Source organism: Taudactylus pleione, unplaced genomic scaffold, assembly GCF_031769625.1.
Source record: "Taudactylus pleione unplaced genomic scaffold, aTauple2 ptg000170l, whole genome shotgun sequence".
NCBI lineage: Eukaryota > Metazoa > Chordata > Amphibia > Anura > Myobatrachidae > Taudactylus > Taudactylus pleione.
This window is the reverse complement of record NW_028284572.1, coordinates 1186042-1203071: the sequence shown is the minus strand read 5'-3', so window position 1 is coordinate 1203071 and position 17030 is coordinate 1186042. Positions and strand designations below refer to the sequence as shown.

The 17030-nt window shown below is 37.9% G+C and overlaps 1 protein-coding gene across 2 annotated transcripts in view; it reads right to left on the bottom strand.

The window, feature by feature from the left end:
- The window catches only part of FSTL5 (follistatin like 5), a 658814-nt gene that overhangs the window by 55392 nt on the left and 586392 nt on the right, over positions 1–17030 (bottom strand). For both annotated transcript variants that reach the window (XM_088475339.1, XM_088475340.1), the window contains one exon: positions 7995–8144. In XM_088475339.1, coding sequence (XP_088331465.1) covers positions 7995–8144 — 150 coding nt within the window. The remainder of the gene's footprint in view (positions 1–7994; positions 8145–17030) is intronic.

The window sequence follows — 17030 nt, the reverse complement described above, 5'->3', positions numbered from 1 at the left end:
GGTGCTAACCACAATATGGTGTAAACTAATTCACATCCAATATATATAATTCCTCAAATTAGGGGTGCACTCACCAGACTTCAAGTTGCAGTAAAAAAGTAGTTTATTCCATAGTATCAGAACAACATCAAACCGACGTTTCGAACCCTTCTGGATCATTGCCAAGTTACTTCTCCCCATATATACTTCTCCCCAAATTTTGCTAAGGGTGCCTGTGATTTCTGAGTAAATCACCTATATTGCCTTATAATACATACACCTGTTTATGATCCACTAATATTTACAGAACAATCTTGCCAGTACACATTTTTCTAAATGTGCCATCAAAATTTATTCTGGCCATGTTTTCAGTGCAATATTTTAATAACAGATAAATCTTTCCCCTCATAACATGATATTCACAAGAACAATATTCATGCTATGTACTTTACCATGGTAGGTGTAACATTACAGTGATTTGGAACAAATATGTTTTGACAAATAAATACTATATTCCATAAGATATGAAACTGCAAATTTAAATTTTTGTAGCATCTGTTTAATTGTTTTAAAAGAATTCTCTTGAGATATATTGTATGTTGATACAGTATGAACACACACAAGGTAATTTATGACTTGTAAAACTACTAAGATGAATTGGAAACAATTTTTTAGTGATATCCCATCTCTCAATTTGCACTGGGGACCCTAGATTTCCTTCAAAGTGTATTGTATTATGGACAAAGTTGGGAAGAGCTGGGGGAAAGGAGGAAACTCCTATTAAGTGTGAACTGCTCCTAGTTCTGTGTAACTGCAAAAAGCAATTCTGATTTCTTGAATGAGATCATAAAAATTAGACAAAAGGATGGAGAGCGCACATTTAAAGGGTCATCCATGTATTGAGGCAGTGTGTAGTGCCATTTTGATTTCACACAAACACTTTTTAAGACTGGTTAAGGCTAATCAAGATTCTTCAATTCATAATTGTGAATTCCTGATTAGCAGGAAAAAAAGATATGCAAAATTCTATATAATTCACATGCTTGCATCCAAATTCTGCAAATGAAATGAAAATTATTTCTGGGGTTTCATACTTCAAAATACTATTGAAAATCAATAAATAATTTAAATCTTCTGTATTTGTACATTCTATTGTGATTACTGACCTATACTGTTAGGTATATTCTTTGACACATGACTATTTTTACTTGTTTTATTTTATGGCTAACTGTTGTTTATGTATGGTAATATTTCATATTGTTGGATCTTGCTGTAATACATATTGCTTCAATAAAATAAAAAAATATTATTTACATAGCCAACAAGTGTAATAATTTTTCCATTAAAAGTTAATAACTGCATATATTCACCTAGAACTGGGGTACATTGATTTATTGTACAAAAAGATTATGTACAATTTGTTGTAATAAACAATGCATTAGTTTGTCATTCACCTCTAAACCTCAGCACATCAATAGTTTTACAACTGAGTATTGATATTAGTATGGAAATAAGACAGGTCATTCTCACCTTGGAGGCATCAATCATGCTCTTTGTCTAAACAATTTGTGCTCTATCTGTATAAGCATGGTGGTTAAGTGAGTTGTTTATATATACATTCTCTCAAAGACTACATTAAACTACATTAAGTCCAGATTATGGGCCAAATGTAATAGGGTGAGAGTTTAGAAAAGTGTGAGTTTCTGACACTTTTTAAACTTTGCCAATGTAATAGAGTCCATAAACAAATTAACAGAGCGAACTTGCATGTTTTTTTAGACTTAAAAAACTCTCACGATTTAAAATCTCATTCAGATGTTTTCCCATTTTGAAGATAAAACTCAACCAATGTGAGAGTTTACTGCTAAACTCTCACATTTTCTAAACTCTCACCCTATTACATTTGGCCCTATGTGTTTGAACACATTTGCGACCAAAAAACAGGCTTGAAATCTGTTGCACTTATGCACATATTCTAAGTTGCACGTATCTTAATATATGTGCAACTCAGCACAGCTCGTTAAATGTGTCTGAATGACTAAAGCATAACAAGATGTAGTTATCACTATCAACTTGATAATGATGATGATTGGCATTTTAATGTAAAATTTTTAAAAATAAAAAGTTAATTAAATAATAAATGTTGCAACCTCACCCAAAAGTGACATTTGCACCAGTGTTCATAGCGTGGATTAATTGTTGCAATTGTGGGAGCAATAGCAGTAACCAGCCCAGGCTGACATCACTGGTGCTTAGTTCACTCTTGGGAGCATCTAAACTTTTATCAAATTTCATCAGTTATTTTTAACACTTTAAAGTTATGTATGGCATTCGCAAGAGATACGACTGGCAAGAGGTATATGTGCTGCTGTGTCCAGGTCTAACTCAGTCGCACCCTTTCTATACTTTAATAAATAATGAGAAAATGTTATCTTACAAATAACTCCTAGTTTATACATTTATTGTACTTTTAGTGTGTCATCTATATACAGTCAGGTGCATAAATATTGGGACATTGACAGAATTTTCATATTTTGGCCTCTATTCCCCACCACAATGGCTTTGAAGTGAAACAAACAAGATGTGCTTTATCTGCAGACTTTCAGATTTAATTTGAGGGTAATTACATCCAAATCAGGTGAACGGTGTAGGAATTACAATGGTTTCTATATGTGCCTCCCACTTTTTAAGGGGCCAAAAGTAAAGGGACAAACTAAACAATCCTAAATCTAACTTTCACTTTTTAATACTTTGTTGCAAATCCTTTGCAGGCAATTACAGCCTGAAGTCTGGAATGCATAGACATCACCAGACGCTGGGTTTCATCCCTGGTGATGCTCTGCCAGGCCTCTACTGCAAATGTCTTCAGTTCCTGCTTGTGCTTGGGGATTTTCCCTTCAGTTTTGTCTTCATCAAGTGAAATGCATGCTCAATCGGATTCAGGTCAGGGGATTGACTTGGCCATTGCATAACATTCCACTTTTAAGCCTTAAAAAACTCTTTGGTTGCTTTTGCAGTATGCTTTGGGTCATTGTCCATCTGCACTGTGAAGCGCCGTCCAATGAGTTCTGAAGCATTTGACTGAATATGAGCATATAATATTGCCCGAAACACTTCAGAATTAATTCTGCTGCTTTTGTTAGCAGTCACATCATCAATAAATACAAGGGAACCAGTTCCATTGGCAGCCATACATGCCCATGCCATGACACTACCACCACCATGCTTCACTGATGAGGTGGTATGTTTTGGATCATGAGCAGTTCCTTTCCTTCTCCATACTCTTCTCTTCCCATCATTCTGGTACAAGTTGATCTTTGTCTCATCTGTCCATAGGATGTTGTTCCAGAACTGTAATGGCTTTTTTAGATGTTGTTTGGCAAACTCTAATCTGGTCTTCCTGTTTTTGAGGCTCACCAATGGTTTACATCTTGTGGTGAACCCTCTATATTCACTCTTGTGAAGTCTTCTCTTGATTGTTGACTTTGACAAATATACACCTACCTCCTGGAGAGTGTTCTTGATTTGGCCAACTGTTGTGAAGGTGTTTTTCTTCACCAGGGAAATAATTCTTCTGTCATCCACCACAGTTGTTTTCCGTGGTCTTCCAGGTCTTTTGGTATTGCTGAGCTCTCCGGTGCATTCTTTCTTTTTAAGAATGTTCCAAACAGTTGATTTGGCCACACCTAATGTTTTTGCTATCTCTCTGATGGGTTTGTTTTGATTTTCCAGCCTAATGATGGCTTGCTTCACTGATAGTGACAGCTCTTTGGATCTCATATTGAGAGTCGACAGCAACTGATTCCAAATGCAAATGTCACACTTAGAATCAACTCTAGACCTTTTACCTGCTTAATTGATAATGAAATAACGAGGGAATAGCCCACACCTGTCCACGAAATAGCTTTTGAGTTGATAGTCCCATTACTTTTGGCCCCTTAAAAAGTGGGAGGCACATATAGAAACCATTGTAATTCCTACACCGTTCACCTGATTTAGATGTAATACCCTCAAATTAAATCTGAAAGTCTGCAGTTAAAGCACATCTTGTTTGTTTCATTTCAAAGCCATTGTGGTGGTGAATAGAGGCCAAAATATGAAAATTCTGTCAATGTCCCAATATTTATGCACCTGACTGTATGTATATTTTTTATATATTTTTTTATTTTTAAATTGATATCTAGTAATCATGTTATCAGTCATGTTATTATCACTCCATGTGGGACAAATTATTGTAGTTAGTAATAATTTTTACAATTAATTTGTATGATATTTTCCTATTATTTATTGTTTCATATCTCTGACAACTCTTTTGGATTGACCCTGTGTTTAGGAACTGCTATCATATATTTGCAATATATTAATTGATATTGTAATTGATAGTGCTCTGCGTTTCCATTCTTTGCTTCACCCACTCCTCCACTATTCTGCCTCTGTAAGTGTCAACGAGTCACAAGTGTTTCCAGACATGTCTGTATATGAATTTATACATATATATTTTTTAGGGTTAGGTATGGGATCCCGGATGTTGGGACGCTGTCTGTCAAAAGACCGACAGTGGCACCTTGATGCTTGGTATCCCGACAGGGGTTAGGTAAGTATCCTAACACTCTCTCCTTAACACCCTAATCCTCCTTTTCTGCATCCTAACCCGAACCCTCTCTACCCCGAACCCTAACCATAACCCTACTGGTAAGTGGCTAAACCTAACCCTCCCTCCTTAGTATCTAAACCTAACCCTTCCCCCTTAGTGCCTAACCCTAACGCCACTGGCTGTGCCTAAACCTACCCCCCCCTGTCCGCAGCCTAACCCTAACGACCCCCTCCTGCCACCTAACTCTAAACCCTTCAGGGTGTCTAAACCTAACCCTCCCCCCATGGCTAACAGCTAACGGCGCCCACTATACTTATGATTGGGATGCCGGCTGTCAAGATTCCGGCGTCAACATGTCCACTCATGTCGGAATTCCGGTGCAGGTCTTCTGTCCGCAATTCGGGATTCCGGCACAGGGAATTCGGCAGCCGGCATCCCTATGGTAGGTATAATAACTACATCCCTATTGTTTATACACAAACACAACAAAGAAATATGTATATTTCACATAAAAACCATGCCTTTTTTTATAAATGACTGTTAATAAAGCTGCTGTTTCATTAGCCCAGATGTTAATCTGGCACAATTACACTAGCGGAAAAATATTTTCAATATCTCATATGGGTTTGTGCTCGTAATGCATACAGTTTTCTCTTTATTCTATGACTATGGTGATAAGCAATAGGCATAATAAATCTCCGAACATTTACAAGCATTTCTAAACTTTAGTCAACAGCAAATGTATTTTTATAGTGCTGTAAATTTTCCAGAATTACAATGTTCCAAAACTTTTAGCAAACATACTGTCAAGTGCAGTTAAATTGCATAATGTCTTACACACAAAAGAAAAATAACATTAAAAAACAACTCTTCCAAAACACAGAGAATGTTCTAATTTTCAGAAAATCATGGCAAGATTAATTACAAAGCAACTAGCATGTGCTAAATTTGGGAACCAGATAGTTGATTTCAGTTCTAATCAATAAAGCCTGAATAAAATATCACATGTATTGCATTAATTTACAGTGTTCAATATTGATTCCTGCCACAAAAATGTGATGGATAGGCACACTCAGAACGTGTTACAACTTGTAATAAAACACAGGCATTAACAAGACTATGCAATTTCCCAAACACTGAACAGCACAGATGCACCTAATATAAGTTCATTTATTTCTACAGGCTTATAACTTCAGACTTAAAATCGGTTTAGAATGAGCTGGAGTAATGCTGAAATATAGTCTGAAGTCTCTCTGATGGGAAAAGATTTTGACATTCAAAATGAAATATCTGCACTGGCTGAACTGTGTTACTCTGTAAGCAAAACAAAGCTAACCTTTCAGGTCAAATGACATCAGATTAAGGATTCAAAGAATGTACCTTGGAACACTATCTAATTTTAAAAACACTAAAAAAACAGCCACAATGAAGTACAAATGTGCATTAATAGCCCAGGGACTATTATGTACTTGCAGAAAACCTATCTTTACTTAATCGTAGCAGGGTAGAAATACCTTTTTTAGCTCTATACAATCACCCAGTTCAAGTGGAAGACAAACATTGGAACATGACTACCTCTGGATGCCACATACAGTACTCCTGTGTATTATTAAAACACCAATAAACCTAAACTGCATGATACCTAATATAAAAGACCTCATAAATGTGCTATGTAATTGAATGTAAGCTATTGCTATGTTTGGCTTTTGAAGGCTAACAATTAATGGATGTACTAAAAGTAGGTATGCAGTGTAAAGGAAAATACCTCCACATGATTACAGCTTTATTTCAAATATCTTCAGTGCTGACACATTTTGCAATAGGTGTAAGTAAGGGATGTAGTCACCATACTGTAGGATGATATACCACCAGACATAATACAGACAGCTAAAGACCGAAAGGCGTCTAGATGCCAATGTCTAAATACCGACGCCTAACAGAATCCAGATGACGAAAACCCGACTAGCCATTATCCCAATCATAGTTTAGCGGGCAATGCTAGCAATTAGCTGCGGAAGGGGGGGTTAGGTTTAAGCACCACAGGGGGTCTTAGGGTTTGGCATCACAAAGGTAGTTTTAGGGTTAGGCACCACCCCAGAGTCTTAGGGATAGGCACCACCTCGGGAGTCTTTGGGTTATGCACCACCCCGGGAGTCTTCGGGTTTGACACCACCCCAGGGGTCTTAGGGTTAGGCACCACTAAGGGAGAGTTAGGGTTGGGATGGGAAGAGGAGAGGGTTAGGGTACTTACAAGCCCCGTTCAGCATTTTAACTCTTCTGTCTTTCACTTTCACTATTTGGTCTGCTGGCATGTGATCCATCGGCATGCCATACCACACCTGTAAGTAACTTGCCCTGTTTTTAATCCAGCGTACAGTGGGAAGTAGAGCTAAAAGCATGAATAGTGTATTTGGTAAGTGCAGACTGGATCAACAAATGTTTGGGAGCACAATGTGGTCACACTTCTCTCACTCCCCAGCTTTAATTTCATTTTAATAGTAACTTGTGATAGAGCACAATACTGTTTAGTGGTTAGGAAAAAGAAAAGATAAAATGGTGGAAAACTAAATATTAGTATGCAGTAACTCACAGCACCCTATAACTTGACTTGTACTAATTTGAAACTAATCTTGAAATGTTAAACATATATCAAATTTAATAAAATATATTATCTTTCTTATTAAAATAAGTTGGAGTGCTATTGAAGCTTACTGTATAAGCTTAATCTTTACCATTCCCTGGGTTAAAAGGCCATGTGTGGGAACTAAAGTACAATGAAAGCTTGTAATGCTTAATATTAGCCATGAAAACATCACCCATAAATTACTTTTTTAAATTGATTTGTCTATTTCAAGCATTGTCTATATATTTCTGTGCAGTGGTTGGTGTAAGTACATTACATTACATGTAAGTATATTACATGCATTAAACGTTATCCCTACACCTGAAAGCTAGTGTTCTAATAAATATATCTTAATGGCCTGCCAGTTCTTCTTTTTTCCACTATTATCAAGTAGACTTTAATGCATATTTTGAGATTCATTATGGTGCTGATGTTGTAGTAAATCACATTTAAATCCCGTTCATTTCACATTTAACCCCATTCACTTACACAATAAAAGTGACTAATATATGTGGGGGATAAACCAAAAGTGTTAAATGTTGAAATAAAGACAGCACCATCTGTTGGTCAGAGTAGGTTGATTTACTTTGATGTTATTTTATATTGACTAAGGGTATAAATATAATATTTAAGTAAGTATAACCTCTACAAGATATTCATGGTTACCAACAATTAGTAATTTTCAACAACAAAATATAAGTGAAATTATTCTTCAACACTTAACTTTCATAATGTAATTATACATTTAATGTTAGTCACAATATTGATATGAAGGAAAAACAAGGTATTGCACAGTACCTGAACAACTTTTTGTGCCTGAACATCAACGAGGAGAACCCTGTTTAGTTTAGGTTGAGCCACATATATGAATTTGTCCTTGACATTTACAGCAGATGCCCAAACACAGCTTTGAGTTTCTTCTCCTTCTATCTTTGGACATACTTCATCCTTGAGCAAAGCAAAAGAAATAGCATTTACATTACTTTAATATATCAACTAGTCACTCAAAATTAAGTACAATATTCCTACGTCAGTTTGTCAAGAACATCCATAACTACTGTTAGCTGTTTCGCAACCCTGTTCCTTCAAGAATATATCTCTCAGTTGTCATTTCCTTCCTGTCCACACCTTCCTAACATCATCACATGACCCATGCAGTCCTGTGTTCACTAACATACTGTACTTATATGAATGGACCGGACACTGATCTTCTACAAAGTTAATACACTTATATGCTGATATAGTCTGTGCTGCTGAGTGAAATCCAACAACTGACTATCTTTTGGTTATTCAGTCCATGATCTCTTCAAAATGGGGAACATTCAAAGAACGGGCATACGAGAGATGAAGAATTATAATAAAACTTCTAGACAAGCACATCTTAAAATATAAAAAACTAAAGTAAATATCTAGATACTTTCAGTTTGCTAATTAATAAGTAGAGGTAAGAGAACCCATGGTGGGTGGTGGGCGGTTTAAGGAGTAGCAGCTATTTCTCATTGTAAACACTCACTGTCAACTCAAGTCATAGTAAAATATGGAATTATGCAGAGAAGCAAACTTTATTATGTTCCTTTAAGGAATCTAGATTGAGTCCAAATATATTAATACACATAGTATGTTGGCATTCCATATAGGAATATATTTAACTGTATTTTGTTGTACCAGGTGACTTTTTGGTCCAGACAAGAAGTGCATCTCTTACATAAAAGTCATAACTGAAGCCAAGTTACAGATGGAGCCCCCCTAGAAAAATATATATTGGATGAAGAGTGGCGGACCAGTATAATAGTATATATAAAGAAAAAGTGATATTCATTCAAGCTGAAACATAATTTGTTTATAGAAATGTATCACATAAAGTCAAAGATGTGGGATCTTTTGTTAGAACATACAAAGTTCCAGAATAAAAACATCAGGGATGGCTGAGTTCCTAAAAATATATCATCAACACACTCCTGGCATGGATAAAAGATGAGACCAGACATGTTTAGCATCTAAATAATCTTCAAGGTTGTTATTGAGCAATTGCTGATCATGTGAGTTAGAGGATAATAATATGAAAAATAACAATATTTCATAGTTCACTTTTAGTAAATTAATTCATAATAGTTATAGTTAGAAAACATTTGTTGCTTCTTATGAATGCACCATATTATAATTTTTTTCTGTAGTGTACAGTACCTTGATAAGAATATACCTTTATTCTTGGGAGCACATCCCCTATTTATTAGATACTAGACGGGATACCCGGCATTGCCCAGGTTGAAGACTGGACCCTGAACAACATCTGCAGCCTTTATTTGTTACATTGTCCTCACACATAGCCCCATTCCATTGATCCTGAAAAGGACCCTACTGTTTGCAAACAGTGGCGTAACTAACATGGGTGCAAGGGATGCTGCTCCTATGGTGCCCAAGCTGCCTCTGTGGCCTGCTGCTCACCCTGCACCCAGTCATGAACACAAGGTGGGCCAGTCCAGTCAGGGCCATTGAGGGGGGGTCCGGGTGTCAGAGCTCACAGACTTCCAGCCAACCAGCAGTGACAGCTCCTGATTGGCTGCCCGTCCATGAGCTCCGATTGGCTCACAACCAGCGCCAGATTTAAATAGTGCCAGTGCTTTCTGTCCATGTCTGCCACTGCCTGCCGGAGCACCAGCTATTTTTAGCTGATGGCCCAGCCCCAAATCCACACCTGTTAGTTGCTGATGGCACACAGGAGGAGGTTAAAGGCTGCTGGAGGGACACGGGGAGGTGAGTTTCTGGGGAAGGCATAATGTGTAAGGAGCACTACTGTTGTTTGGAATAATGTGTTCTATGAGGCACTACTACTATGTAGCATAATCTGTAAAGGGCATTCCTGAGTGGTATAATATGTAAGGGGCATTACTGTATAGTGTAAGGGGCATTACTGTGTAGCACAATGTATAAGTGGTACTACTACTGCATGCCATGTGTATAAGGATTACTACTGTGTGTGGCAGAATCTGATTGGGTTCTGTGTGGCATAACATGAATGGACTCTGGACCTCATTCAGAGTCGGTCGAAGCGGCCGCACAGTCGTATGGGAAAAGGGGCCGGATATTCAAATGATTCCCTCGCAAGTTGCGTCCCTAAGTTCGGATCGGTAGCTGGCCGACCAAGGGGAGGAAGCGGTCGGAATTCAAAAAAATACGCCCCCTTCTCGTACGCATTGCATGTCATCTCTGGGCATATAAGGATTAATCGAGACCATCGGGAACCATCGAAACTGGTCATAGAGCATAAGGTTGACCATACCCTCTCTTAAGCTCTACGATCATGTCAGTGTAAAAACCTCCCATGTCACATGTGCCATGACGCTACTTTGTTAATTATGCACTCCCATAAACCGTATGCACTCCCATAAAATGCCGTTTGCATAATTAGACACGCCTGCGTTTGGATCTCCACTCCCCCGTTTTCAAGCACCTTCCCCTCTTACAACCCACAAACGCCTCATTCTGTCACTCAAACTACCGACCTGGCTGTGTTCAAGGAGAGAGAAATTTCTGATCGTAGCGGCTAGTTTGCGCACGCGCATTGCGAACTTTACACATGCGCAGTATAGCGAACATCGGTGGCGTACGACCATGCGGCCGCAACGACCGACTCTGAATGAGGTCCTCTGTGTGTGGGCAAATCTGCTTTTTTTATCTCTGGGGGTTCCTTTTAAGATATTTCTATGTGGCCCACAAAGTTCTAGTTATGATCAGGAGTGCAGAGAGGCAGGGAGTAGGCACTAATTACCCAGGCCTGTGCTTGTTGGAGGGGCCTGGTGGGGCCCCGGGTCTGACGATACCCCCCTCCCACTTGCCTGTCAGCATCCCAGCACATGCTGCTGTGTGCTGTGCTGCAATGGGAGACTGTTTGCAGCTGCAGAGCAGCAGCAGCAGTCTCCTCTGCCTGTGGGGGGAAAGTGCTACCTTTCTGGATTTGCACTAGGCTGAGGGGCTGACAGCATCCCCCTCCACAGTGCGCGAAGCACTGCAAAAAGGTTTTTTCTAAGAGGACATGGCCACAACAGTGCAATTAGGCCACACTCCCACCCAGCCTGGGGCAGGTCTCAAACACCTGGTTAGGCCCTTGCATGCAAACACAGAGGCTCTGGATTTAATATGAACTTGCAGAAGTCATCAAGTTTGCTCAGACTGAGGTGAAAAGCATACTTTTGTTGCATTATCTTTCAATTTCCACTGAAGCCAGCCCTGGAACCTGTGTCATTTAAGAGTGCCCCCATTTTTAGCAATTATGTGACAGTGTGGCCCTGACAAAGTTCAAACCTAGGCAAAAACCTAATCCTGGTCAAACTACACCACCATGTCAAATTAGGTGGAGCTAGGTCCAAAACTCTTGCTTTATCACTAATTATATAGATTAATGACCATTAATTCTTAATAAAGGATAGTAAGAATCTACATTGAGTATGTGAATCTTGTGCACCCTCCTTCTTCTCAATCTTTAGGGTTGATTCAACTGAGTACCAGAATTATTCAATTCAGTGCACTTTTAGGGCAACTAATGGACTTCTTCTTGCACCCTCTTGAGGGTGCGATAAGAAGTTCCACAGGCTTGGCGTGGCACTAATAGCTTTGCAGCTGACTAAACATGAAGGTAAAGTCACAAAAACTGACATTCTCCGACGTACAGTAAGTGGTTTTAGTCAGACTAAACTGCATGGTGAATTGAATATTTCCAGGGCCAACTTCCTGGCGTTATTCACCTCACTTCAAATTGAAGTCACCCCACTTGTTATACAATTTTTAAAGGTATTGAGGCACATGTTTTAAATCTATTGTGTTCTTTCTTGACTTCATCTAGGCACATGAATCCATCCACATTTAAAATAGTACTTTGTTTCATGGGATGAGACCATTGAGATCAAAGGGGCCAAGAGGAATCTTTGGGAGGAGGATTTTCCCTGTGTAGCGGTGTTCTCATTAAAGATCTTGTATTTCCAGGCTGGCTCAGTAATCCACAAGAGCAGGAATCCCTGGGAGCACAAATGTGAAAAAGCTAGGACAAATAAGATCATTTATGCAATTAGTGTAAAAGCTCTGAGTGTTTGCATGTTTTACATTTTGAAAATGACCTTTATTGTGGTTTTGAGAACATTGCTTAAAGGTGAAAATCTGCACTAAAGTGATTGCAGCCAATCAACAATTAACTTCAATCTGTCAACTGCAAGTTAGGAATTTAAAGCAATCTGGTTATTATAGCTATAGTGCTGATTTCACCTTTGAGCAATGTGAATCAATATCCCTCAATGAAATAGTATCAGATGCATATATAACTTGTGTCACAAATGCAAACAAACCATGCATTCAGGAGTGTAGTAGAACACACATAGAGTCTGTAACTGTAAACAGAATGTTAACTATGATTTCCAATAATTAAATGTGTATAAATGAGTATTCTTCTCTTGAGATGCAGCACAGACGGTGTAATGGTTAGCATTACTGCCTCACAGCACTGAGGTCGTGGGTTCGATTCCCACCTCGGCCCTAACTGTGTGGAGTTTGTATATTCTCCCTGTGCTTGCATGGGTTTCCTCTGGGTACTCCGGTTTCCTCCCACACTCCAAAAATATACTTGTAGGTTAATTGGCTCCCAACACAAATTAACCCTAGTGTGTAAGTGCGTGTACATGTGGAAGGGAAATATAGAGTGTAAGCTCCACTGGGGCAGGGACTGATGTGAATGGTCAAATATTCTCTGTAAAGTGCTGCAGAATGTGTGCGCTATATAAGTAACTGATAATAATAATATTTTAAATCAATATTTAATATTACCATATGGTTGCTTTCAAAGTATAAACTAAAGTAAACTGGCTGCGCAATCCCTTTACAATCTAATATAGGTATTCAATATATAAACAAATTTATTGCCACACTCCCATACATATAAAATATGCAAATGTTCATACAAAACAATATAAAATACACAGAAGATTGATACAGTTTAAAGTGTGTTATTTTCCAAAGCAACTGTATCAAAAAATAATGTAACAATGTCCCGAAATTGGTAGCTGGTATCTCTCTGTGCAAAAATAGATAATGGATAATAGTATTCACATATAAGTTATATTTATATTATGTGAACGTTCTACATTGGAATATTCCTGATAAGACAGTTATATACTTCAAGTAATGATTATTGTTTCTGCTCCTTTCAGTGGATGTTTAGAGTGTTCCTTTGTATTAGAAAAAAATAATAGATTTCAGGTTCCAATGCCCAGCGTAATAACGGACCGTATGCAGTAAGCCTGTAAGGTACCTGGATTGGCTGTGGTCGTCCCTCCCGCCACAAGTATATTGCCCAGCTTTCATGGGAGATGAGTTGGACGCCTGGACATAAGTTTTCTTTAGTTTATACTTTTGGAAATAATACACAGCTTTCTTAGGCTGGCAGCTGCAGCCAATTAAACCAATTCACAGGTTATACTTAAATCACAAGGTGAGCGCCAGTGCCAGTATAAACTTTTTTATTTTATTTTCAAAGTATTTTTATGTCAATGCAAAAGCATCAAAATCATTCTCTCAACTGCAAATGAGCATTTTAAATGCAGATATACAGTTTGTTTCAGAAAATTGTTTCAGAAAATAAAAAAGTATATATAGTATAGAGCTTTTTATTTACAACACATTTGATTCAGAGCTACATTGTGCTTTAAAAGTTTCATTTTTGAAACTACAGTCAAAAATAGTTCTCATAGGAACAACAAAAGCAATGTTTTCTTCAGATTTTGGTTGTAATTCTACAAACGTAATTTGACAGTAAGTCAATGAAGTCCACTAGGAATCATTGGCTTCATAAGTACTCCCAAATGAATAAAAACGATGTAGTGCAATAGCGAGAAAATGGGCAATAAAACTTTAATTTGCTCAGAGAATGGAGAAGTTGACACATGTTGGATGTAGCTCATTCTTCCAATCTGTAGACCTCTATTTTGGTCTTGTAACTACGACCGTGGTATTATTCTGCAGGCATCACTTTTAAAAATATTTTTACTTACTCCAGATCTATCTCTATCATTCAATTTTATATAGATTTTATGTTATAAACTATAAACCTTAACATGTATTAATCCTAGCAAGAACTACAGTACACATTACTTTCCAAAACATATTGGACTTAATAATAGATACACTAAAAACAAGGCTGCCCAGAGATCTGTTGGAGCAAGGTACTAAGAAGTGTGGCCATTACCACATCCCACTATGAATACCAAAACTCTCTTAATATGCTTCTATAATAGGTGTAGCCACACCATATTAGGGACATGACCACACCTCCCCACAGGCTGGAGCCCAGGTACTTTGTCTCTTCTCCCCCTCTCTGCTCCCATAGTTAAAATACTACAAAAGTGAAGTAACTGCCCCATAGAAAAACTGGAATTAATTGATAATCACAGGTCTAAGTAAACTACTTAGGGAATTACCAGCTGCAAAGGATCTTAAACTAAATCAATAAATCTCTACATGGGTTCTCTCTGTGGTGTTCTGGGGTACTTCATTTTCTGAAATGACAGTGTAAGACATCCAGGTGATAATTAGAAATATAGGGAAAGCAGTGTCATAGGGATCTGTAGCCCCAAGAATCACAGGAGGATAGTGCTTAAAAAAATGAAAAAGACTATACATGTATCCCCATGAGAGAATGCATGTGAGGACTATAGTTTTATTGTTAATTTTACATTTTTCATTGTATTACTGCAGTGGTTCCCAAACATTCTCAGTTCGAGGCACCTTTAGGCTCTGCATTTTTTCAAGGCAGCCCTAAGCCAAAATCATTACTGAGCAGTCCCATTAATTACGGTTAAAATAACATAATAAGTATATAAAAAAAAATTGAGAAAAACTGTGCTTTTCTTGCCCACTGTCCCCTACATCTCTCTCCTATTGCCCCCTCCATCTCTCACCCATTGTGCCCTCCGTATCTCTCCATTTGTCCCCTTCAAGTCACTGGCCAGTGCCGCGCTGTGGCACCCTAGGTAGCAGTTTGGGAACCACTGTATTATTGTATCATTTTTAAAATCTTATTTATAGCACATGTATTGCTTTTATATATAGTGGCTCCTAAACATTTAATCTATTATCAATTATAGTCATTACAAATATATTGCTTTGCAAATGTTGGGGGTACAAATAATGCAAATAGGGTACCAGGTGGAAAATTTATCTAGAGCATAGAGTTACAGTCTAATCAAGGTGTTAAAAAATGATGTATTTGATGCAGTTAATGAGTTACTGAATTTCAGTAGTAATGTTAGATAAAAGGGTAAGACTTAAAAAGATGGAGAAAAAAAGCAGTATTGTAAGAAGTAAAGGATGAAGTCGGTATGTAATTCCAGCTGTCGGGATGCCTCCTGTAAAAATACCAACAGCAGCACATCCCGATGGTTGGTATCACAACAGGGATCAGGTAAGTATACTTGCCCCCCCTATTCTCCCCCTAACGCTAACCCTCCCTTTTTCTAGCCTCACCCTAACCCTCCCCAACCTGCACCATAACCCTACCCATTAGTGCCTAAACCTAATTTTCCCACCTTCATGCCTAAACCTAACCCTCCCCATCAGGATCAAGATTGTCATCGGTATTTTGACACCTATCTTATGTCCCTTATTTGGCTTCCCCTGTCAGGATTCAAACCAGCGGCATCACAGGCGCCGGTCTCGTAACTACATCCATCAAAGGATATGTCAGAGTACATGTAAAGAGGTCTGAGATGTGAGGACATGTCTGCTACTAGAGTAATTTGCACACTCTTCCTGTGTGACACACTGTTTGGAATTGTATCCTATGTCATGAGATGAAGAAGCTCATCAGATAGAGAGTTCCCTCATATTTGAATAAAATTACATGCAAGTATTGATATGAAACAGAGAAGTAACAGGTTTGCACTTACTATATATAGGGTTCATTAGTACCATGAGACTGCATGGATACATGAAAATGTGGCTATGGAAATTCTACTCTGACCATTGAGCTATTAGGATAGACCTTGGTACGCTATGTTTTGGACATAGGATTTTGTTTCTTAGTACTGGGATATTGATTAAATAAAATTATATAACATGTTTGCAGGCCAAAAAAAATTATCATTCAGCAAAGTATATGGAGCTTTCAATGAAAATAGGGAACACAAAAAGACCTGTATCCGGCCTATAGGCTACTAGCATCTGTCACCCTGACACAACAGAAACTATATTACAATTACTGTTCCATCAATCTACACATGTGTATATAGTTTATTCTAAATGCATCTTGTTTTTGTATGCACATTACATTAGGCATTATTCTGGCCAGCTATAAATATCCATAAATATAAATGAGATTATTAATTTATCCTGCACTGGCAAGAACATTCTCACTGAGCTGCTGGCAAACTTTCTGTGACATAATGCAACAGTGGAAGATAATGCCAGCTCCCAATGTGTCTTACTTAATTTGAATGGTCACATGGAAATAGCAAAAGAGTTGCTTCATCCCACATCAACAGCTAATTTAAATAATGCATTAGCCATTTCAGTAGGAACTACTACACTTAAAAAAAGGTTGCAGTTTTATAACTGATGGCTTATGTGGTACTGTACTATAAATGTTTTATTTTGCACAACTGTATGAAGGATTTGTTATATATATATATATATATATATATATATGACGGGGGACGGGAAGCTTAAATGCATTGATCAATTCATGAACCAAAACCCACTGTTTATTATTAACATTGTTAGTTAGTATGGTGAGTGCAGAGCCACTGTGATTTCTATTTAAACAATGTGGTCACATACTACCTTGCACCCCAAATC